At 33.9% G+C, this 25,362-nt stretch overlaps 1 protein-coding gene across 14 annotated transcripts in view; it reads left to right on the top strand.

The window, feature by feature from the left end:
* PTPRK (protein tyrosine phosphatase receptor type K) overlaps positions 1-25,362 on the top strand; it is a 505,373-nt gene that overhangs the window by 274,075 nt on the left and 205,936 nt on the right. For all 14 annotated transcript variants that reach the window (XM_019729452.2, XM_074333558.1, XM_019729449.2 and 11 more), the window contains exon 6: positions 12,329-12,503. In XM_019729452.2, the coding sequence (XP_019585011.1) occupies positions 12,329-12,503 (175 nt within the window). The remainder of the gene's footprint in view (positions 1-12,328; positions 12,504-25,362) is intronic.

The following is a 25,362-nucleotide window of genomic DNA, read 5'->3' as shown; positions in this document are numbered from 1 at the left end:
TTCTCTGTTTATCCTTCATTTAAGCAGTAATGATGTTTTTTTCTGTGTATATGTTGATTTACAATTAATTCTGCTCCACTTGAGACCATGTTCTATTTGGTAGCTAATTGCTATCACTCTTGTCAGTCCTGCTTTTCCTCAGGATATTGGTTTATTTGAGTTCATAGAATTATATTCTCCCTTCATGGCTTCATAAAAAGAACTATGTTGTTGGTTTTGAAAGTCACTGACCAAGTCTGATAGATTATATGTTTTTCTTGTTTACCTTCTGCATTTTTGGTATGTCTATATGTAACGACGGGCATCGGAAAGCTGATACATTCCATTTTTAGGACCGTTAAGTGTTCCTGAGGTCATGTCGGTTGGCTTTATGAGGATTGCTACCATAAAGAGTGTAATGCCTTAAAGATACTGCATTTTTTCCCCTGTTCAATAATTTGTAAACTCTTGAATTTGTTGTCTACAGGTTACATAATTGATTATAAATGAATAATGTGTGGAATATTTTTTGTCTTTCTTATCTACCCCTGGAGCATACTGCAAAGCCCTGGCAGTCCTAGGAGCTCAAGGATTTCTTTTTATTGATATCTATAAATAACAATTTACCGATTTTTCTGTGCAAGGATAATGCACTCCCCTGCTGTGCCTAGAGCTGCCCTTTTACTGTGTCTTCAAGGTGTGTCATGGCAATCACTTTACAACTCGCCACTGAGTTCCTGTGATGAGTATTACAACATGGGGGCTCTGGCAGCAGGCTGAGTTTATTTATTTATGAAAAGACGTCTAATATAAATAATGTAAAACATGCAAAATTATTTTATTATAAAATAAAACCTAGATATAGAAAACCACACATAAATAAAAGATGACTCAATGTATTTTTGTAAGATACACACAACCTCAGAGATGATGACAGAGACTTTGCCAGCCCCCCAAGAAGTGCCTTCTAAATGCTGTGTCCTAGTCAGCCCTGACCCATCTTCCTACCCTGCAGTAACATTATCATGACTTTTAGCCCTTGTGCTTTTCGTTTTTTCCCCCACTTACATATATGTCCACAGACACTGTAATTAATCTTGTCTGCTTATAAAAATATGTCTTTTAAAGTTTATTTTATCTGTGGGTTTGTCCTCTCTCCCTTTCTTTTCCTCATTTTATCTGTTGAGGAGCCTAGGCCACTAGAGGTGTAGTTTTTCAGAGTCTGCATTTTATTGCTTGCATATAAATGTCCTCTTCAGTCCATCATGTTCTTCTGAATTTCATGCAAATTGGCAGCAAAATTCAGAGTCCAGTGCTAGTGGTGGCAGTTGGTGTGATTGCAGCAGGCACAAAATGTCTTATCTTTCTTTTTGTGATCTGGGTAGCTGTTGATGCTTACTGCCTATATTTATTCCTAGAGGTTGTAAATTGTGTACTCTAATTTTATTGTTTCTTTTGTATTTGTTAGTTAATGAGGAGATACTTCTCATCTATTATTTGGCTACCCAGTGATATAGTTCATTAGGGAAGGGAAGATACATGTTCAGATCTTTGCCTTAGTTAGTTATTAGTTTTCGATATAATAATTGGTTTCTTATCATCCGCCAGAGGTGACTGATTCTTCTTTTAATTTAATATCATGTACTCATGGACTTAAACATATTTAATGGACTTCACTTCATTGTAGTTATTACTACTATTAAAACTCAATGTGTCCGATCTTTGGCCAGGGGTAACCTCTTCAAGTTGAGTCGAGTCCTTTTGATAGGACTTCAGTAGTCTTTGACAGCTTCCTTCCTATCTGATATTATATGATGTTTTGGTGTCATATTGTACATTATCTCCTCCACACTTCGTGTCCTGGTTTGTTTTAGTGAGAAATTGGATTTCAGGACCATGATACTAAGGGGTACAATATATTTGTGTGTGTGTGTGTGTGTGTGTGAGTGTGTGTACACATATCTATATTCACTCACATATATACACACAAATACATTTATATAAATTTACATAAGTATATAAATTTAATATATGTGTATATGTTTAAGGATAAGATGTCTATGAATTCATATTGATATTTCAAATTCAAGCCTAAAGATTTTCACTTAACGTTTCCTCTATTACAATTTGTCAATTGTATCTTCTTTTTTCCACATTAATATTCTTGATTCTCAATGATCCAGGGGTAGAAAAAATTAGAATATCCCATAAATACTCATATTTTAATCTCATGTTATTTGGAATACTTGTACCATATTCATTGTTAGCATATAGCCAATGCTTAACTATACTCTCCCACTTGGCCCGTATTTAGTGTTTATTCTATGTATAACAATGTTAATGTTCATCATGAGTTCATATGTCATGTCTTCGTAATAATTTTGGTTGTTTGACACTAATTTTCTAGTGGATTTCCCAGGAATTGCTAATGGGAATAATAGCTAATGGGAATAAGTCTTGTAATAAACTTTCTTTTCCTTTTAAGTCATCTACCTGCCTTTTACAAGTATTCTAAGTTTTTTTTTTTAATTTATTTATTTCAAGATTCTAATTTTATAAGAACATGTATCATTGGTCATTGGTCATTCTGGGTTAGTATTCTCAGGTGTGTGCTGTGTTCTTCCATTATGTATTTTCAGAACTTTTTTTTTAATTGTTTTTAATTTTTTTTAATTTTCTGAAAAGTATTAAAATGTTAGTGCTTTTCTGTTCTCTTCCTTCTGTGTGGACTTCTGTTATCTCTGTTTTCTTTTTTTCTTGGTATATCATTGTTCTTAGTCATTTTCTCTCAAACTTTTCATTCTCCTTATTTTTAATCGAAAAAAATATATCCCCCAAATGTAGTGGTTTAATTGCACTGGTTTCCTTGATCTACTCAACTTCTCTCTTACTATGTATTATACAGTTTTATCGTTGTACTTACATGGTTTTCGTTCGCCACTTTCTCCAACACAGTTTGAAGCAACAAGCCAATTCCATTACATTTCTTAGTTTGTCTAAAATGTTCTAAGGTAGCAAATATATTGTCATCTAGAACTTTACGTTCTATAGATATTTGATTAGGAATTTCTATTAGTGATAGTTTGCATGTCTCTATTACGATGTCATTCTATGTGTCTTCTTTACACTGGCAAAGAGTTAATAGTTCCCTTAAATCTAATCAGATTAGAGAACCACTTCCAGAAAACTGAGTGCCAGACAAAATTATAAAACTCTTCTTTAAAAATCTGTTCCTCCAGAACCATTTCTGGTAACAAAATTATCTCTGTCAATCATGAAAAGCAGAACCAGTACACATATTTCCAAGAGAATTTTTGTAAGGGATTGGTTTATGTGATTTTGGAGCTGGGTAGGCAAGTCTGAGTCTGTAGGGCAAGGAAGCTATGTGAAAGGAAAGCTAGAATTGCACAAAGTAAAGTTGATATTAACAGGTTAAATTTCCTCTACTACAGGGAAGCCTCAACTCTGCTCTTGAGCCATTTCAACTGATAGAGTCAAGTCCACCCAGATTATCTAATTCCCTTTGAGGATAAACTCCTTTACTTAATGTCAATTGGTAATGGACATGAATACCATTTACAAAATACCTTCACAGGGACATTTAGGTTAGTGTTTGAATAATGGAACTGTTGCCTAACCAAGTTCACACATTATAAGACAATCACAATTATCATATGTATTATGTGCTTAAATATTATTTTGATTATTATCTTTATTCTACTGCTATTTTCAGGATTTGCAGTTAGAATTTCTGTACAAATACCTCACCTAATACTGTCAACATCTCTTTTGAGCAAGCAGGTACACACTGATATCCCCACTCTTAGATGAAAAGGTAAAGAATTGAGAAGTACAGTAGTCCTCCCTTATCTAGAGTTTTGATTTCTGTGGTTTGAGTTACATGCAATCACCTGAGGTTCAAAAATATTAAATAGAGAATTCTAGAAATAAACAATTCATAAGTTTTAAATTGCATGCCATTCTGAGTACAGGAATGAAATCTTGTGCCAGCCTGCTCCATCCTGCCCAGGACGTGCATCATCGCTTTGTCTAGTGTATCCACGCTGTATATGCTACACACCCATTAGTCACTTAGTAGCCTTCTGGATGATCAGACTGACTGTCATGGTACCACAGTACTTGTGTTCAAGTCACCCTTATATTAGTAATGGCCTAAAGTACGAGAGTAGTGATGCTGGCAATTCGGATATGCCTAAGAGAAAACTTAAAGTTCTTCCAAGTGTAAAGGTGAAAGTTTTGGACTTGAAAAGGAAAGAAAAATAATTGTACGCTGAGATTGCTATGATGTATGCCAAGAATGAAACTTCTATCCGTGAAATTGTGAAGGAAAAATAAATTTGTGCTAGTTTTGCTGTCTCACCTCAAACTGCAAAAGTTATGGACACGGTGCGTGATAAGTGCTTAGTTAAGATGGAAAGGCATTAAATTTGTGGGTGAAAGACATGAGCATAAAATATGTTCCTAGTGATGGCAACACATTGTGACAGAAAGCATTGATCCTGCACAAAGATTTCAGCAAAGGATCCCCTGAAATGAGTGACACCAGGCCTTTTACTTCAAGTAAGGGATGGTTACACAGATTCAAGAATAGGATTGGACTAAAAAAATACAAAAATTACTGGAGTGAGAGAAAGAGCTCACTCACATCCACATAATTTTTATTACAGAATATTGTTATAATTGTTCTGTGTTAGTATTAGTTATTGTTGTTAATCTCTTATTATACCTAATTTATAAATTAAACATTATCATAGGTATGTATGTATGTATAAGAAAGAACATAGTATCTTTGGGTTTGGTACTATCTGCGTTTTCAGGCTTCTATCAGTGGTCTTGCAACATATCTAGCACTGATAATGGGGGACTACCATAATGAGAAATTGTGAATGTAATAAATATCAATTCAGGACTGGATCCTAGGTATCATTCCCCCCAGGCATGGTTCAGTCTACCTAATCATGCTCTCTGCTGCGGCTCCTCCTAACAGTCACCTTCTCTCAATACTGCAAAGATACCTGTGCTTCTTAGGTTAAAACTCCTTTTCTTATTTAATAGCTGACTTTGCTGTTTGTTACACTTATGATCCCAATTCTAGTAATTTGCTGTCCCCGCACATTTTTGTCTTGTTTCAGTTTACAGTTATATTATTTGCTACCTGTCTCTTTTTTATGTGTTAGTTATTATTCACCTTGTTTGATCCTTTCATTGCCAAGTATTAATAGTATATACTTGGTCAACTTAGTGTTATCAATTTAGTGTAATGTTTCCTAGAACACTATTTTCTTATTAAGTGCTTAATCTGTTGAAATAAGTATAATTTCTAGTAGATAAATAAATGAAAGCTTTTCTCAAAATAACAATGATTTTAATTTTAGAAATTTCTGGATTTCTAAACATTTAAGATTTCCATGATACATTTTCACATTTCTAAAATACTTCAATTTAAATTTTCTGTAATGATGATGATGATTGCTGTGTCATCCCTATGAGAAAGAAAAAAAAATCGTATGGAATATAAGCCTTGGTAAGGAACTCTCATGTTTGGAATTAATTTGACTGTACTATATGATTCACTTCAATCTCAGTTAATTATAGTGTGCAGATTTACTTTGGGATTAGTTTTGGAGAAAAGGGCAAGTACTGACAAATCATGTGCTGTCCTCTTAATGCTATTAAATAGGAACCTAAGTACCAAACACAGGAAAATAGTCTCTCCAACTCTAGGAAAATAAGGATATATATATATATATATATATATATATATATATATATATATATATACACACAATTATGTGCCCAGGAAAACCAGTGAAAAAATAAATAAAACAATAAGTGTAATTTAATTGTTTCTTCAAGTCAATAGAGTGAAGTAATCTCTGCAAGTGTTCTAAGTGCTACATTACTTAATTTAAAACTAAATTGGATTAATTTCCTTCTTCAAGCTTTGAAAAGAAAAGCTGAAATAAACTGTACCATATTTTAACTGTACCATGTTAACTTTTAGGATTTCAAGCTGAAAGTAATAGATAACTAAAGGTGTTATATCACCTAACAGGAAGTCCAGAAAGAAGGGTGCTCTAGGAATTGCTGACATCATTTTAGATGCTCAATCAGGAAATCAACAACCTGATTCCGTTTTTCTCCTTGATGTACCATCCTCAGCATTTTAGACAAGACATTGAGAAACAAAAGGAGAGGGGGTACCCACTGTGTCTTCTCTAGAAGGGAGAAAACTTTTCTGGAAATTATTTGCCTATTTGTATCATATCTCATTGGCCAGAATCAGGGTATACCCCATTTTAGATCCATCACCGTTACTTGGAATAAGACCCCCATGATTGTTTTCAAACAGTGTGTTTCAAGCTGTAATATTTTGATGCATAACCTAGGACTCTCTTAAAATGAAAATTTTGATTTAGTCAGTCCAGACTGATCACAAGATTTTGCATTTGTAATAATCTGACAAGTGAACCTGATGTTACTGGTCTGTAGACCATACTTTGATTAGCAAGGGATTTGGTTAATAACCTTGTTATTATAGATGTTGGGGATTAACCAATATTACCACTATACTACTTTATGCCAGGAATTGATCTTGTCAAATAAATACTGCATGCATTCTCTATATTGAAACTTACTTAGTTTAACAGCAGAGGGGTGATAACTCGGGGATTCCGAAGACTTACCAGGCTTATTTGGTAAGTGACAAGTCTCAGCAATGTATACTGGAGACAAAATAAATAAGAAAGCATGACAAGAATCTGTGGAAGGGTGATGAGAAAGACAAAAACAAAGTGCTAGGTTATAATCCTTGGATCATATAATTTTGTGATTCATTTCTCAGAGCCTGGAATATTGGTAATGGAAAAATCATGTAAAAATCTCAAAGCAGGATAAAGAGCCTGAAACTGAATAATAAATAAAGGCAGAAAATTATATGCAGACATTGTTGCATAAGAGACATTTACCATTGCTTCTTATGTCCTTCTTCATAGCTCGGACTACTCTACTAAAATGATAGCTTGTAGTAAGGCAAAGACCTATTATTTTGGACAGTAAAAGAAAAAGTTACTATTTTTGACTTCTGAAATGTACATGTCATCAATTGTCATATTTATCTGTAATACATTACTGGAAGCTGAGTAAATAAAGCAGTGTCTAGTATGTTAGATTATATTTTCTCATTGGTCAAATGAATTGATCAGGTCTTAAAAAAAGATAATCAATTTGTTGGACTGGACCCATGAAATAAATGAAAGACAAATGCTTTGGTTCAATTTAGGAGAAATATTGCTGGATTTTGTGTGATCAAACCTCGTTGAGTTTTAATGGTACTGCTAACAGACGATGTATCAAATTTCTAATCTTTCTGAATCCTGATTTTATCATCCTTAAATGGAAATGACTGTCACAGTTGGTTTGTATGAGAGAGCAATGAGGGAACCAAAATAATAGCTAACATAACATCAGGTACATAGTCATGCTTATTAAATGATTATTGAAGATAAATCTATATGTCTCCAAAATAATATTTATTGTTATATTTCAAGAGATAAATAGAACCTAAGTCTACTTACTCATTAATTACGTAAATAATATATATCCCATAAAAGCATATATATGTTGTTTTTATGTTAGTATATTAATGCACACAAATGTAAAAATAATGTAATCAACTTTGTGATCTCCTGAGGGAATCACCTTCAGCAGGCCCGTCAATATCTGTGACTTGTGGTACAGTTCAGAAATAGCTTGGCATAAATGATATCTAGATGTCTTTGAAATTCTATATTTAAAATTTCCCTTTATTATTAATTTTAATTAATGACTATTATGTATTTTGTTACAATGATTTATAAAATACTAAGGAGGAGTCATATGATTCCTGTTTCTAAGAAGTTCAGTCAATTTAATTCATTTTAACAAAGAACTTAAGCACCCACTAAATAAAGATAATATGATGATATGGAAGAATAAATACATATTCAAGACTTGAAACCCTACCATGGCTGATTTTAATACACAGAGTTAAAAGGACACATGAAATATGTTATAGACAACATTCAAGACAAAAAAGCCAGGTCATTATATTTTTTATGATCATCTTTTTTTTTGTTGTTGTTTTTTTTTTGTTTGTTTGTTTTTTTATTAAATTTATTGAGGAGACAATTGTTAGTAAAATTACATAGATTTCAGGTGTACAATTCTGTATTACATCATCTATAAATCCCATTGGGTGTTCATCACCCAGAGTCAGTTCTCCTTCCATCACCATATATTCGATCCCCCTTACCCTCATCTCCCACCCCCCACCCCCCCTTACCCTCTGGCAACCACCAAACCATTGTCTGTGTCTATGAGTTTCTGTTTCTCATTTGTTTGTCTTGTTCTTTTGTTGCTTTTGGTTTATATACCACATATCAGTGAAATCACATGGTTCTCTGCTTTTTCTGTCTGACTTATTTCGCTCAGCGTTACACTCTCAAGATCCATCCATGTTGTCACAAATGTTCCTATATCATCTTTTCTTACCGCCGAATAGTATTCCATTGTGTATATATACCACAACTTCTTCATCCATTCATCTATCGAAGGACATTTTGGTTGTTTCCATGTCTTGGCCACTGTAAACAAAGCTGCAATGAACATTGGAGCACACGTGTCTTTATCTCTAAATGTTTTCAGATTTTTTGGGTAGATACCCAGGAGAGGGATTGCTGGGTCATATGGCAATTCTATTCGTAATTTTTTGAGGAACTTCCACACCGCCTTCCATAACGGCTGCACCAGTCTGCATTCCCACCAACAGTGTATGAGGGTTCCTTTTTCTCCACAGCCTCTCCAACATTTGTTACTATTTGTCTTGTTGATGATCGCCATTCTGACTGGGGTGAGGTGATATCTCATTGTGGTTTTGATTTGCATTTCTCTGATGATTAGTGTTGTTGAGCATTTTTTCATATGTCTATTTGCCATTTGTATGTCCTCTTTGGAGAAATATCTCTTCAAGTCCTCTGCCCATTTTTCAATTGGGTTGTTTGTTTTTTTGTTGTTGAGTTGCATGAGTTCCTTGTATATTCTGGATACTAGCCCCTTATCGGAGGCACTGTTTGCAAAAATCTTCTCCCATTCAGTTGGTGGCCTCTTTATTTTGTCAATGGTTTCTTTTGCTGTGCAGAAGCTTTTAAGTTTCATATAGTCCCATTCATTTATTTTAGCTTTTACTTCCATTGCCTTTGTAGTCTTGGAATAATTGCAAAGAAGTGGTTCAAATCCTATAGTGGCAATGCATAAATAGTGGATAGTTAAAAGAATCTATAAGTATTTCAGGTTAGTGAAAACCTCTTTGAAATGGCTGGTTATAAAGTAAAGGGTCAGAAAGTGGTGTCTCACTGATAATGTAGAGGATTTAAGGAAGGGGAGATAGATTCACAAGAGCAGTTGTGATTCAAGAGCAAAGTATCATAGCACAGGAACTCGGATGTTGTAAGATATAAGGTATAAAGAAGGGGTGTTATAAAGCCTTGTGGCCGTGGTAAGTTTGGGAATACTAAGAATCTTTACAGGAATATGTGGTGAAGAGGATAATTTGTTCTGGCAGGTAACTGTGATGGGAATGGTATTTGGGCGTGCTGGGAATTCCAGAAGCTAAGAGGCTTTGAGTGGGTTAGTGGAAGGGTGGTTTGCAAGTGAGGAACCAGAATAGTGTGGTCCTTTCCTGAAAGGAGGGAAGATTGTAGAAGGAAATGTGTTTTCCTTTGAGAAAAGTTTGTAGGAACATGGTATTGTGAGGTGAATGCATATTAGGATGGAAAGAAGTCATAATGATCATTGGTAGGGAAACATTAAGAGTACTTAGAACCTCTTCACAAGAAAAGATATGTTTGAAAGGCATGGTGTTCAAAGACGTGAGTGTGTATGTGTGCATTCACAAGATAACTCAGAAGGCAGGGCGGGCAGCAGGAATTGGCTCGTTTTGCAGACAAACTGAGAAATACAAAAGGCAGGGAGAAAGGTGACAGAAGGTTGAGAACAAACTGACAGGATAAATTAAGAATATGAGGAGAGAGTGTGTATAGGTGTAAGGAGTCTACCTGCCAGTTACAAATATTGTATCAAACCATGTGATAATTGAAAAAAAAAATGCAACCTGAGATTTGCTTGTGTAATTATTTTTTGCTAATGTGGCTTATAGGGAAAAATAATTTAGACTTGATTTTATGGGTTGATATTTCAGGGCTTTTGAATATAAGTTGCTTTTTCTCTTCATTATTATCCAGGGGAGTGATCAGGGATCTTGATGCAAAAACCATGGAATGGGTGGGTAAGGTAATTAATAGAATACAGAAGGAATGAAAAATTGTAAAATTATAATTGGGACTTTGTGTTCTTACATAGGTATGTGTTTGCATACACATTAATGTATATGTTACATAGTATGTATATATGTATCATTTCAGATAAGGAGAAGGGTGATTTTAGGGTTTAAAAATTATTAAAGTAATAAAGTGGTCTCTATTATTTACTCATTGGAAAAATACAAAGTATTTCAAAGATAAAAAAAGTTATAGAAAACAATAAATGACCACTAATGTACTCACTACTCTAACTTAATAGGAGTTAAGGTTTTGCATTTTTGTTTATGTCTCAATTTTTGTTAAGGATTTTTTTTTTTCTTTTAATTTAAACATGAGTATATGTATTTCAAGTCAGTGGAACGCTGGAGTCAGCTTATGATTGCCAGTATTAATTTTTCAGGAATTTTAAGAGCCAAATAATAATACGTTGGTAATTGGAAAGAGGCCTTAGTAGCAATGTTTACACCAAAGACCCTGAAAAATGGTAAAAATCACACCTTTATATTTTTAACTAGCTGTTCAAAATTTTTAACCAAAACACTACTGGTCTTAATTTGCTTTGTTTAACTACTACCTTATATTTTTTTAAATGGATAAATTTCAGTTTATGCATCCACTTCTCAGGAATATATGGATCTTTCCCATATTCCTCTATTACAAACTCCTGTGAGTTAAGCATTCTTGTAAATATCTCATTAATCACATACAAGAATGCAAGAGTGATTCTAATGTAGAAGCACAGAAGTGGAATTGTTGGATCCCAAAGTTTATGCATCTTCACATTTACTAGATAGTAAGAAATTATTTTCTAAAATTACTAACAGTTTACACTTACACTAGTAATTTTGGGGGATTCGTTTCCCATGTCTAGTAGCATAAAATTATATTTTAGGTGGTATGAAAGGATACCAGGGATACGTAGCGTTTCACCAACATGAAATGAGGTTGAGGATCATCATTAATTATTTCTCATAGTGTGACTTTTCTTTGTTCTTTGTGCTAGCTTTGACATAAAGGTATTTTAAAATTTAGGTTAAGGTTTTTCTTTTCATAGTTATTAAATATATACATTTTTTTTTCTTTTCATAGCCTGTTTATTTTTCGATAGAGTTCTTTGTCTTTTTCTTATTGAACTGTAAACCTTTATATAACCTGGCTGTTTACCTTTTGATGGTTATTTCCATGAAATATATCACAGTTAGTGGTGTTTTTCACTTTATGATGTCATTCAACGTAGACGTAATAAATTTTATTGTAGTTGAATTGTTTCACTATTTGCTTTATAGTTTATGCTTATTGGTTTTGTGTGAGGCACCCTGATTTCATAAAGATGTTTTCTAATATTTCAATTAGAAAATGGACAGATATGCTTTGAACATGTAGGTTCTTTTGATTACTTCTTTTAAGTGGTATAACTTGGCTGTCATTAATGGCAAAGAGATAGAATATTGCAAAGAGGACAGGTTTTGGGTTGATTCTAAATTATTCATCGGTATTTTATTTTCATTCTGAGTTGGTCACATGCTACACATTTAGAATACTGAAATGCATCAGACATGACATGATCTCGATCTCCTATTGGGGATAAACCTATTACAGCATATGCAATCTAGTCTAAGGGCTAAAAGAAGCTCATACCGATATATTCTCTGGGAGAAAGGAGGCAGTAAATCACTTGCTATGAAGCAATTAAATATTCTGTTCATTACTATGCTCTGAGCTAATAGTAATTTTATGGAAAACTGAGATTACTGCCATCATATCAGCACTATACCCCTGAAAGGATACTAGTATTTACCTATGTACTGTTCCTGATTTGATGACAATAGTAAATATTTTGGGGGCTGCATAGACATTTTCCTGCTAATTTAACAACAGGAATAATTTATCACAGATATTGGTTGCTAAGATGCTTTAGATTTATGGAAAAATTACGAACCCGTTTTTTAAACATTGGTTTCTGTTTTCAGAGACGAAATGGAGAAGACATACCAGTAGCCCAGACTAAGAACATCAATCACAGAAGATTTGCTGCTTCCTTTAGATTGCAAGAAGTGACAAAAACTGACCAGGATTTGTATCGCTGCGTAACTCAGTCAGAACGAGGTTCTGGTGTGTCCAATTTTGCTCAACTTATTGTGAGAGGTAAAGTAAAATTGCATGGCTTTATTAGAAAAAACAACAACCTTGTAAATATATGGATTGATTTTTTTAAACCTAGTTGTCTTTATCTCAAGTCACTATAAAATTATAGTATTACAGAAGTTCTGATAATGTTTTAAAGTAAAATTAAGACTGTGGTTGTGTAGTATGTCCAAAAGTTTTCAACAAGTGTTTTCCATCAAATGGAATCTCATTTAAAAATCTCTAATAGGGTTAGCTATATAAAACACTTGGTTCCATATTGCCATTATCTAGTTTGCATTTTAATTTTAGATTTGTATTTTCTTCTTAAAGCAGCTCCATAGATGTAACATTTGTTCTTCAAACCGTTGTGGTAATGAGGTCAAGGTCAAAGTTTCTATCCCCATGTAGGAATGTAAATTTTACCAGTGTCAAAAACATGTGTAGGATGCTGACTAATCTGGCCCCCTATAGAATCTTAGAAAGTTAGACTTGCTAAGAGGTCCTCTTAATATTCTTGGATACTAAGGTTACTAGAGGAATTTTGAGGGATTATGACATATCAGTACATATCAGAGGTGAATACTATAGAACAAGTACAAGTACAAAATGTATACATATCATCTACATTCAAAATTTACTGAGTTCCTGTTTTATTCTATATACCATTTTAGATTATGGAGATGCAATTGTATATAAAATTCAAAGTCCCTGCCAATATGGAACTTAGCACTGGGGTATGTTAGGCACATTGTATAGAAAGGTACTGAAAATGTAGTTTCAAGTCGTATTATGAAGAAAAATAAACACATGAAAAGATAGGGATTGATATTTTAGTTAAGGAGATCCAGAAGACCTCTTTGAGAGGTGACAACTGAGCTGAATCCTTAAAATGTAGATGTTTGTCATGTGAAACTTTAGAGGAAATGCAGCTTTGTTCAATAGACTATCAAGCATCAATCAATAATGACACAAATGAAAATAATTATAAATCATGTCTCTTCAAGGAGAAGTTTGAAGGTCCTAACAAAAAACATCTAAACGGGACTGAGATTTATCAGAGGTATCAGGGAAGGCCTTTGTGAGTAAGTGTTCTTTGAGATAGGATCTGAAAGTTGAGAAATCGTTGCCCAGATGAGGGGTGTGGATGTGGAGGGGCAGGGGTAAGAAAGAAGTTGCATTAGAGAGCACGGCATGGATCAAAGCCCCAGGGTTGAAGGAGAATATGAGATACCTTCATATTCTACTTAATTCATTTTATAATGCTTGACATGAAATGTCTTTTACATGCACTATTTCATTTTAAGATTTACTTGATTTTAATACTTTAACCTTTAATACTTTTAGAAGGAAAAAAAAAATGAAATTCATGCTATTTCATAACTGCCCAGAGCCAGAGATCTAATAATTGACTGAGCTAGAATTTAACCCCAGTGTTTCCTGACTCCTGATATCGGGCACACTGTTCCCAGCACAGATTTATCTCACATTAACTTTATTAAATAATGCTATTAGCTTCTTATAATGCTTGTGTCTTGGCAGATTCTATAGCTCGTCAATCAAAAAGTTTATCTTTTTAGATTCATAGGACACTATTTTCAGTGAAACGTCTCTCATGTCACCTGAGTCAGCTCAAATCAGCTGCTTTAAGTTCATGCAATCACAGCCCCTATTAATGAATAATAAGAAAATGTGATAATATTTGACTCCAAGATTCAAGTAGAAAGACAGTTTATTTTCTGCTCATACATGCTTGTGTACTCACCTTTATGAGCTCTATTCCAGCATCTCTCTCACCTGGCCCTCCTTTTAAAAGCCTGAAGGTGTCTTGGGGTCTTTGCACAGTACTGTATGTGCACTCATTATGCAGCCACTGAGGGTGATGGTGGCTTTTAATAGTGTAGCTAGAGTGCTTTTGAATACCTTAGCATTTCATATATACATGTGATTGGTTTTTGAGGAAATGGCCCTGTGATGTATTTAACAGTTTGTAGATGGCAAAGTTGAAGTTTTTATCCAGGAGTTTCTTTTATAGATTTAACTTCTTCTTGCATATATTGTTTATTTTAAGAAATGTATTTTGTCATTACTAGATCGCTCTTCTTTATCTAAATTGACAAGTAGATTCTACCATTTTATCAAACGCCTGGAGAGACTACATTGTAGCTATTGTAGAAGTGTTACTTGTGGAATAAATAATGTGTTCAATAAAATTTATAAAGGGAGAAACCTGAATATCATAGAAAGTTTGGGCTTTTTTTCCCTTTATTTTTTATTTTCTTTAAAGAAACTTCTGCCATTTTACATATTTTGTTTTATGTCTTATATTGTAACTGCTAGGTTAAAATATGACAGTGCTTTCAGTGTGCTATCCAGAGCCTACTAACATTGTAGAAACATATTTTGATAGTTTGGGCAGTTTTATTTTTCTTGTCAATGTATTTTAGTTTGTTATATATCTAATATTTACAGGTGATGGTTTACTTGCTGTTTTTTTTTGAAAACTAATACAGAGCAACACATTTGTCTGGATAACCACCAAATAAATATTGCTAACCACAAAAACACACCCTTCGGGGGGTCAACTGTCCTGGTGTTGAAATAGTGCTGAGAATTAACTATGGTGACAGATCCTGTCTCTCATTGGCACTTTCAAAACTGACATCCTGTTGCATGGATACAAAAGATGGTAATTTTAAGGGAAATTTTTGGGGCAGTGATATGAATAGTCTTTAATAAGAGCTGGCATAGTATTGCCTGTTGTCAAAGATGACCCAAGGGTAAAAGTTTATTAGTGCATTTTCTCCTAAACTGAAAGTGACAGGGCATGCTTAAGGCTTTTTGTTGCTGTTTGTTACAAATGAAAATTTCGCTGCAAAATTCTCGTGTTGAAGAGTATTGATCTGTGTTCCCACAGCCAGAGGAAGAAAAATAAAGTATACTGCAATAGAATTTACTTTGTCGTGACTTTAGCATGGCTTCCAGATCATTGTGAGTAATGATAACGGCTTCAGCCTGTGGAAGCCAATCTTTATTGACAAAGAAGTTTTTACAGAGATGAGATGAAGAGCAGACGTTTTTGCTCGATGTTCCTAGAAAATTGAAGTGTAAAAATGTGAAATACAGGTTGAAGTGGTTTTTACAAGCTTTAAACTAAAAACATTAAGTTTGTAGTCCAAATTTTGTGACAGATTTTCATTCTCTACCTCATTCGCCATCTTCTTTTAGCCACCTGTCTGGATCAAAGATCCACTTACATTTTTCTAACCAACTAAACCACAATAAACATCTATAAAATTCTGTGAATGCAGCAACTGACAATTTTTATTCCCAGTTGTTAATTATGCTTTGTATCTATTATTTTTAATGTGTAAAATTCCAATTACATTGTAAGTTTAAATTACATTGTAAGTCTAAGGTTAAAAGCACAGTTTTGTTTGTTTGTCTTTCTTGCTGGTTTCATTTTTAAAATATAGTGTCAGCTATTAGCCATTAACAAAATGCTCTGAATATAAGTATTATTATTTCTATCTATTTTTAATGAATAGCAGTGAGCTCTAACTGTAACGTAAAGGTCAATCCATTTATCTAGGTTTATCCAATTTGCGTAGGTGAATCTGTAAAACCAATTTTGGTGTTTAAAATCATGAAGAATTTGGATTATTGTTGACACTTCCCTTTGAAAGACAGTACCAACTAGCATAAAAATAAGGGTATTTACTGACTTGTGTAACTGGAAATGTAGAGATAGGCTTTAGGGCTCATTCATTTAGTCATGAAGGATATAGACTCTTTTCAATTCTTCAATTCTGCATCCATGTTTTGCCTTCTTTCCTAAGACAATGTCATGGACATAGAGTAGCAATATGGCTACATACTCTTGGTCTAACCCACTTGGGGACAGAATGGTTACTACTTCCCACAAGTTTCAAAAATTGCGTGGTTACATATGGAGAGACAACTAGAATGTCCAGTAGAGAACTTTTATACGTGCAACTTCAGAGCATAAATAATGTTATTCTGAGATAGTTATTAACTCTAGTCTGGTGATATGGGAACTGAGGAAATATTTCATAAGAAAGTACAACTTAACCTTAAAAGACATACAGGGTGGAATTTCACATTGTGAGAGTAGGGTATTATGATAAGTCAGGTAACAGTACAGAGTGGGATCATAGCTTATTTGGTGAATGGTGATGTTAATGGAATCCATTGTCTAGTACCAGTTATTCATTACACATGTATGTGAAAAAGGAAAGAGGTCCAAAGTAACATTAGGTTTGCATTTGAATTTTTCAGATTCTGCACTTATTGTAATTATTTGTAATTTATGCTCCTATCAGACCCTGTCTAGACCATCTTCATTTGCTCTAACACCTATCATATAACTTTATATAAAGACGTTTGTTACATTTCTAACAATTAATAAATAACATTGTTCAATTGAAGACAGAATGGTGGAGCTGACCCTAAAAGATGTAGGGAATGAATGATGAATCACATACCCTCCTCATCTTCACATGAAGTGAAGATTACTGGTATACAAGAAAAGATGATGGCAGTTTGTTTTTTTGGTAGTGTCTAAAACAGTCTCTTTTTATTAAAAAAAAAAGTATAAACCAGGAGGGGTGAGTTAAATTTAAGAGAAAATTTTTTGACTTGAAAAATAATCTTGATTTAATCAATATGCTGCATTCTAGTATTTTTGTATATACCAGTTAAAAATCAGGTCTGCATATTTAATTTTAGTATTTTTATATTTGAAGTAAGGACATTTAGGAAGTGGAAAACACGACATACTTTACTAATACTTTTGTTAGTTGGTGGTTGAAGGCTAGGTGATTTCTAATTTCAGTCCTTCAGCAGTCTGCTTAATACCACTCACTATTGATTTTTAGCTCGTTTTCATAGCACAGCTGTCAGACTCAAGAATTCATATAAAGATCCTTTTTCTTAATGGTGACTTGAAGATCCCTTTTCTTTGCTTCTGTTGTGAAAACGAGTCAACTTGACAGGAAATTTGGAGTTACCTGGGAGAATTCAATTTAAACACCTATGCTTTATAAAATCTGGGCTATAATGAAAGTCTAAAATCACATGGATAAACCACATAATACTTTTCTCCAACTGCCCCTAAACAGTTACAAAAGCACATGCAGTACATCAAGGGATATCTAATGTCTCAATTTTGGAGGAGACTCCAAATGTCACATATCTAAAAATTTTACTTTGCTACCCTTGAGTATGTTAAAAGAAACATTTGGAGTCTCATCTCATTCTTGGTAGCTACTTGTAATTCAGGTGATTCAATGTCTAAGTCATTTGGTACATTTTTAAATTCTAAATGAGCCAAAGGATACTAGATGTCCTTATTTTAGATGCTACATTATTACTGAAACTCTGTTCTATCCATGATTGTACATCATTACTCCAAATAGTTTGTCCTATTAATTTTCTCCTTCTTTCAGTTTCCTTCTGCTACTTTACAAAAATGGTAGAGTGCAGCACTTGTTTTTCCCCGAGTAGTTATTTTCGTGCTGTTTATTTTCTGTTTGTTTTTAAAATAAAAATTCAATGAGAGTCCTTTCTGAAAAGAATCTGTATTTGCATAGGTGATGCACATGTAAAGCTCTACATAATGTTTAGCAGTTGAGGTGCTGGTCCTTGTTTTTGGAGTGAATTTTTCGGGAGTTCACTTTTGTTGGAGCTTTCTTAAGAATTTGAAAAGGATCAAAGAGGAAGCAGAATAATTTGCATGCCGACTATTGTTTCTGCTGAACTCTAGGGAATTTTATTTCAGAGCACTGATATTGTGTTTACCCGAAAAGAAGACCTAGCTAGACAATCAGCTCCAATGTATCTTTGGAGCCAAAATTAATATAAGACCCGGTCTTATTTTACTATAATACAAGACCAGGTATAATATAATATAATATAATATAATATAATATAATATAATATAATATAATATAATATAATATAATATAATATAATGCCAGTCTTATATTAATTTTTGCTCCAAAAGACGCATTCGAGCTGATTGTCCAGCTAGGTCTTATTTTCGGGGAAACATGGTAGTAGGTCTTTACTTTCCTTCTGAGCCTCTCAATTCTGTTCTCTTGGAGTTTGTGATAAATGCAATTTGAGTCCTCGTGTTCCAAAAGACCAATACCAACTTCTCAGATTAACAGTGTTTTTGTAATTTATATTCTTCTCCCTGCTCACTATTTTTCTTTCCCTTACCCCAAATGAAGTAATGAATTTGCAACTTCATTGGAAAATCCACTAGCAGCTTTTATTGAATACTTAAAATGGCAAGTAATAGGCACTAGGGAATTACAAAGAAATAGCAATCTCACCTCTCAAGCAACTTATAATTTAATTATTATATAGGAAAATTAGAATTTGTGGCACAGAGTTTTGACTTTGATTTTGGTCACATTTCAAATTCTATAGGCAAAAATTACCTACTAAAGGAGCTATTCCATTGAAACCCTTTATTAAGCAATACTTTTGTAAATAATGTTATTCTGCGAGAGTCTTACAGAATGTTAAGCAAAAGCTCTATAGATAACTGATAGAAATCAATCAGCAAGGCAGAGATAATTCATAGCGTTTAGTGGTGCAATGAGTAAAGATTGTGAATTAAGTGCTGTGGTAGGACATTATTTCATTAGCTATATAATTCTTGAGTCTCTCCCACTCTCCCACCACTTCATTTTCTAGAAAGTCAATAATAGCATGCTTCCCTTCCTTACCAGTGAGTATATGATTGACAGGTGAGTTTTGCTGTTTAGCATTTTGCAGTTAGCATAAAATATTTGCCACGTAGATGTTCACATCTTTTTAAAAGCTGGCTAATACATATTCTGCTTCCTAGTAAAATGTCCTCTGGAACCTGACTTACTGAGAGGACAAGCTAGGAAGTACACAGAAAACAGGAAACATTCATGAAATGTTAGGTAGAAGTCAAATGTTAGGTAAATCAGTCAAAACCAACTTGTTCTACAGAGTTTATCACATTACCCCAGAAATCAATTTTTTTTTTCCATCTGGGTTATAATTCATGTTATTTTCTTTTCTAAGAAACATTTAGTCGAGTAGAAATAAAAACAATCACAAGGCCAACCCAAGTGCAGATAAACATTTATATTTTGTTCTCAGCATGGATTATGTTTACTTCACAGTTAATCGTTTTTATACAGAGGGAAAAGTTTTACCATTTTTGTGTTAAAAGTAAGGATTTGGGGAGTAAAAGTGAAGACTGGACAGAGATTAAATAATTGTAGCAAAATATGGGCAGCATTTACCAATGCATAAATTCATGACAACCTCTCTTTATTCAGCTTTATCTTAGCTCTTACGCTTGTTTTTGAAGATATTTGGGCCACAGATGTGTTCTCATCTCTAATCAGGTATAGAGACAGGGTTTCTTTTAAATTTAGGATTTAATTTGGAAGTTAACTTTGCTTTCCTCTCCATTTTCTATTTTTCTGAGCCCTAAACTGAAAAATTTTTGTTGTTGTTATCTTTCTGCAGTATTGAACGATCTGGAATCAGATTTATTTGTGTTGGAACAGAATTTGTCATTGTGTTAAAACAAATAAATAATTTTCTGTAACTGTGTTAATAAGAAGTTTTGCCCACATGGTGTTTACATCTTCCTAATTTCCACTGGCTTTTTCTGTCACCTTTACATAAACATATTGGAAACCATGTCTGCTCTCATGTTACCATGTTGCCACTCTAATAATTTCCCTTCATATTAAGGAGGGGGAAAAATCACAGCCCTTTTCTGGTCCAAAAGTCTTTAAATGAAATGTCCTCTGGGTACCACCTAAAATTAATTGATTTCCTGTCACTCACCTCCTTTGATTCACAGCCATTACTTACATCCATGTCATCATCTTCTTTTTCCTGCACTTCTATAAAAAAGCCTCCTCACTGGTCTCCCCACATCAGTGCTTGCATCTTCCAAGTCAGTCTTTACACAATAGCCAGACTGACCATATTACACAAAGTGCATCAGAGCGTTCTCTCCTGGCTCTGATGGCTCCTTGCTCATTCAGTATAAATTCCAACTGTCTCATCACAGTCTCCAAGCCCATCTTCATCTGGCTCTGCCCACTACTCCCTCCTTTATGTGACCAAACTCTAGCAACACTGGCTGTGTTTCCCTTGCTTTTAATGCACTATGGTCTTGTCTACCTTAGGGCCTCGGCTTTTTCTGCCTGCTGTCCTTCTGCTGTTCACCAGCCTTCAGAATGGTACTACATTACTGTTATTTGCCCTCACTACTATATCTACCACATCAATGACTATTCCCTTTTGCTTATTCACTATTGTGTCTCTGGAGCCAGCACTGTGGCCAACACCCAGCAAATATAGGCCAGTAATTATCGTTAAAGAAACAAAAACATCACAGATTGTAAAGTGCCATATGAATGGTATGGACTAAATGTTGCAGATGAGGGTAGCCTCACTGCTGCCTTGGTGGTCAGAAAATACTGAGTAGGAGGTGAAGTTTCATCTTATCATTGATGATTATATAGGATATAGTTACGTGAAGATAAGTAAAGGGCATTCCGAGTGGAGGGCATGATATGGGCAAACACATGTTCTTGGATTAGTATTAAATATTGACTATAACACAGTGGTTTCCAGGGAAAAGCACTGAGGTGAGTCTAAAAGTGTACTTTGTGGCCTAACTGTGGAGCAATTTAAATGCCAGACTAAGAAACACAGGTCTTCGTCCCCAACCCATCTGAAAATAGGCCATTCCTATGAAACGTTTCCTAAACTGAAATGGGGTGAAATGGTAAATGAAAAATCAATTACCATTAATTTACATTGAAAATTTTCTAATCATTCCAAGATCAAGAATTCAACACACGCACAATATCTTTATTTCCTTCACCACAGTCAAAATGCTTAATTAGGTCCAGATTTGTGCTAAACCTAAGAGCCTTACCAGATCTCTTAGGCTTTTCTGATACCTAAGGGCACATCTTTCTAATGGATGCACAAAATAAATCGAGATAAAGCCCAGATGCTCACAGACACATTTCAAAGCTATGTGTCTGCTGAGATGTGGAGTGTGTTTCCCAGGAAAGGAGCTTGGCTGGGCCGCTCTGGCTACTTGGGGTGTCACTGTCTCTATAATGGCTCACTGCAAAACAAACACTAAACACTCTATTTTCACTTTTTGCCTTGTTTCAGAAAAGCAAAAATCTTTGGATTTCTTTCAGTTAGTGAAAACAGGTATTAATGGAGGTCTTTCATAAAAGTGAAGTGGTGTAACGTGAACTTCTGAAAAATGAGGGATATCTCTGTCATTTTATTTGGGAATTTCTGGGAGTTTTTGAATATGTTACTCGTGTCTTCATATGCGTCTCAGGATGGGAGATGATTTGGAGAATAAGTTTGCAATGAGTACATTTAAGGAGTCCTAAAATTCATAAGAACTTGAGATGGTAAATCATAAAAGTTTTACTTCTTTACAAGAAGTAAAATCCTTGAGGGGGATTGTGGTGGAAAGAGCAGGTCAATGGTGAGAGATTATGGTGGAAAGATTGTTAAGAACATTATGAGATGATAGGAGAAGTAGTCAGCCAGGGATACTAGGTGAAATATGGTATTTTTGACAGAAATTTGAAAGACATGTTGAACTTATTTGAGAGCATAGATGGTAATTTCAGTTGTATACCCTAGATTGGGATACTGAATACAGGTTTAAAATCTTTAGGCATGTGAAAATGCTGCAACTAATTTTAGGGTATTGAATAGTAATTCGACACAAGAAAAATTAAACAGTATGTACATAGTGCATAGATATGTTTGTGTTTTGTAAGCTTCTATTTCCTAGTCTTTAGCCACCATTAGAATATTTCATATTGTTAAACTCAGAATAAAAGCATATATATTCAGTTAAGTGAAGAATTTAAAAAAGAGGGTCCTGACGTGGTTAAATATATTGTCTTTTTTTCTTTATTCCTGACATCATTCACATATAAAACCACATCTAAGATATATGATATGTAAATATATATTTTCCTTCTGTTTTATGTAGATTCCTTATTGGATTGCAGACTGTTAAGTGGAAATCTTGTTTCTTGTTAGTTGTAAACACTTTTTATTTCATAGAAATAAGTAATGCAAGCTCTCCAAAGATTTCTCCACTTTCTGTGCTCTTCAGAATTTGATTGCCCCTGATAATAATGCTTGTAGACATGTCTTTTTCTCACATCATTTTAAAAAAGCATTGGAAAGATGTTTTTCTTTTTTCCCCCCTAAGATTGTTGGCCAACAGCTTTTCTCCTTCCTCAAAGAATGTCATTCATTGCATTGGGTGGTTTAAAAATATTTACGTAGGGGTAGGTAAAGAGTTCCCACCTGCCACAATTTTCCTATGTTAAAACCTTCACCAGGTTTGATATTTCTTTTTATTGTGCAGGATTATTAAAATTAGTTACCATGACTGGTTTGGTTGATGCTTGGCAATGATGAAAAGTAGGGTGTTTGAAATTCAACATGGATGGTAGAAATACAAAATGACAGAAAAGTCATATATTAAAGAGAATTTGAATTGGAAACAGAATCCCAGTGTGCCACTGGGAACATTTTGATCACTTTGATTTATTAAATTTTTATAACAACATTCAGATGGAGTGGAATTGAAACCCTTTAATCTTGGATAGTTTATGGTGCACCAACCACTATGTAACTGGTATCATTTTTTCAATGTCCTCTTAGCAATCATTAAAAAAAAAGAAAAAAGAAACAAAACAAAAACACTTGGGTGAAAGATTTATTTTTTTAAAGGCAGTTGTCACAAATACTCTTGCATCTAACTTTAAATCCCTCTCTTTTGTTTGCACTGTGTCAAGGATAAACTCATGTTTTTCAATTTCGGCATACTAAGTAATTTAAGTAATGATTTTTACTATCAAACATATTTGAAACTCTGATTAATAGATTTCAGATTGAAATATTACATTTATATACAGTTACAGGCTATCTTTTCTTTTTGGTATGTGTACCTTTGCACTCAGATACATCCATGTCTAAGTTTGTTTCTGAGTTTTATAAATAAATATTAAAATTGAAATAGGAATGCAGTTCTGAAGCCTAAGTTGAAAAACCAAACCAAAACAAAATAATGCATTTCTCTAGAACTATTGGAATTCTATAACTCGGGTCTTTTAAAAATTATCTTTTAGCATCAGCAAGTATGAGTCGTCTTTTCGGAACAGTGGCTCCATAATAAAGAGAAATCAATTATTCTTAGAGAGGCACTGGAGGTTAACGGCACTACAGGTTCTCACTTGGTTTTGCAGCCAGAGAGTGTACTTAGCTGTGAATCAGGAATAATGCGAAAGATGGATGAGACAGAGTTCAAGGACCAATAATGCGAGGGTTCAGGACTATCATTCGAAGCTGTCTCTGTTGTAATGATGGATGGTTTGGTGGCAAGAAGTAATAATACCGGATGATGAAAGATGCATCTCAGCATCTTGAGCCACAGCATACAGGCTACCTGTTGGAGTTCTGGGGCATAATGATTTCTCATTTGCAACCAAACGGGTTTGCTGCATTTAGCAGCCCAGATTTTTGTCAGCTGTGAAGCAAGCAAGTAGCATATCAAACATTCCTGCACATTGTAAATTTAATTACCTCATATTTATGCATAGTGGTTGTTGACAGGATCTTGTAAGCTATGCTAATATGCAAGGTAATTTGTTACCTCCAGAAATCACTTTCCATGTGTCTTCAGATCATTATCATGAAACATGATAAATGATCTGGCCCATGAGGTATAAATGAAAATGAAATGGATAATTGGATGGTATGTCTAAATTGTGGCTGGGATAGTTGCACCTATTATAATTGAATCTATCTCATAAAAATGCATTTGGCGATGTATTAGTGACCTTTCATCATCTTGAACCTATGGTGTGATAGGAAACTGCTCTTAAAATGATTTTTAAAAATTTATCACAGCTATTTTAACAAAATTCTCCAACTCCCTAAATTTTCTTCTCTTTTCTTGACTTGCTAATATTGTTAAACTATCTTGTTTATCTACAATAGATTTATGCAGTTGATATTGGTAATCTTTTGATACTGAAAATAAAGTGTTTTGTTGTAAATGCCTTCATTGAATGGTTTAGGAATAGTGCAAGATATAATTGAATTTTTTTTATGAATACCTTTTATCATCAGCACATATTTTTCTGCTGGGTGATGAAAGTGTGCCCTCTTGCTGATTTTGGTGTGCGTATTTTTTGTTGTTGTTGTTGTTCTTATAAGAGAATGTCTCTGAAACACCAAAATAAAATAGAGCTTATTTTAAATATCAGACTTTTATCATTTCTCTCGCTTCTCTTCAATTCACTTTAACAAAAATCATTTTTCTATAAATATAAAACTCTTAATTTATTGATTTCATTAACTTTTTTAACATTATCATAGGTTAATCATTATAATTGTTGCTAACAAAAATGACTTAAGACACATGATCTTTAGGCTCTTTTAGTTCTATACATAGCTATGGGAATATCTAGTCTTTAAATTATAACATATTATAATTTCTTTTTTATATGTAGTACTATAATTCCTTCCCCTCCTCTAGTTTCTATCCATGAGGGTCCAGGATGCCAGTAAAGATGGTGTTTATACATCTTCATTTTATTTCCAACTTAAAAAGAACTGTTCCAGATTCAGTTAATAACAAGTATATGGACATTATAAAAGCATCTGGAAATGTGACTTCTCCTTTGAATGAAATAGGTCAATAAGCAGGATAGGTCCTTAAGGATTTGTTTCTCCTCTTGAATTTTTGTGCTTGAAATTTCTTTACTTTCCATATATATTGGTAATA

This window comes from Rhinolophus sinicus, linkage group LG05, assembly GCF_036562045.2.
Source record: "Rhinolophus sinicus isolate RSC01 linkage group LG05, ASM3656204v1, whole genome shotgun sequence".
NCBI classification, from domain to species: Eukaryota; Metazoa; Chordata; class Mammalia; order Chiroptera; family Rhinolophidae; genus Rhinolophus; species Rhinolophus sinicus.
This window is presented reverse-complemented; position numbering and strand designations above follow the sequence as displayed.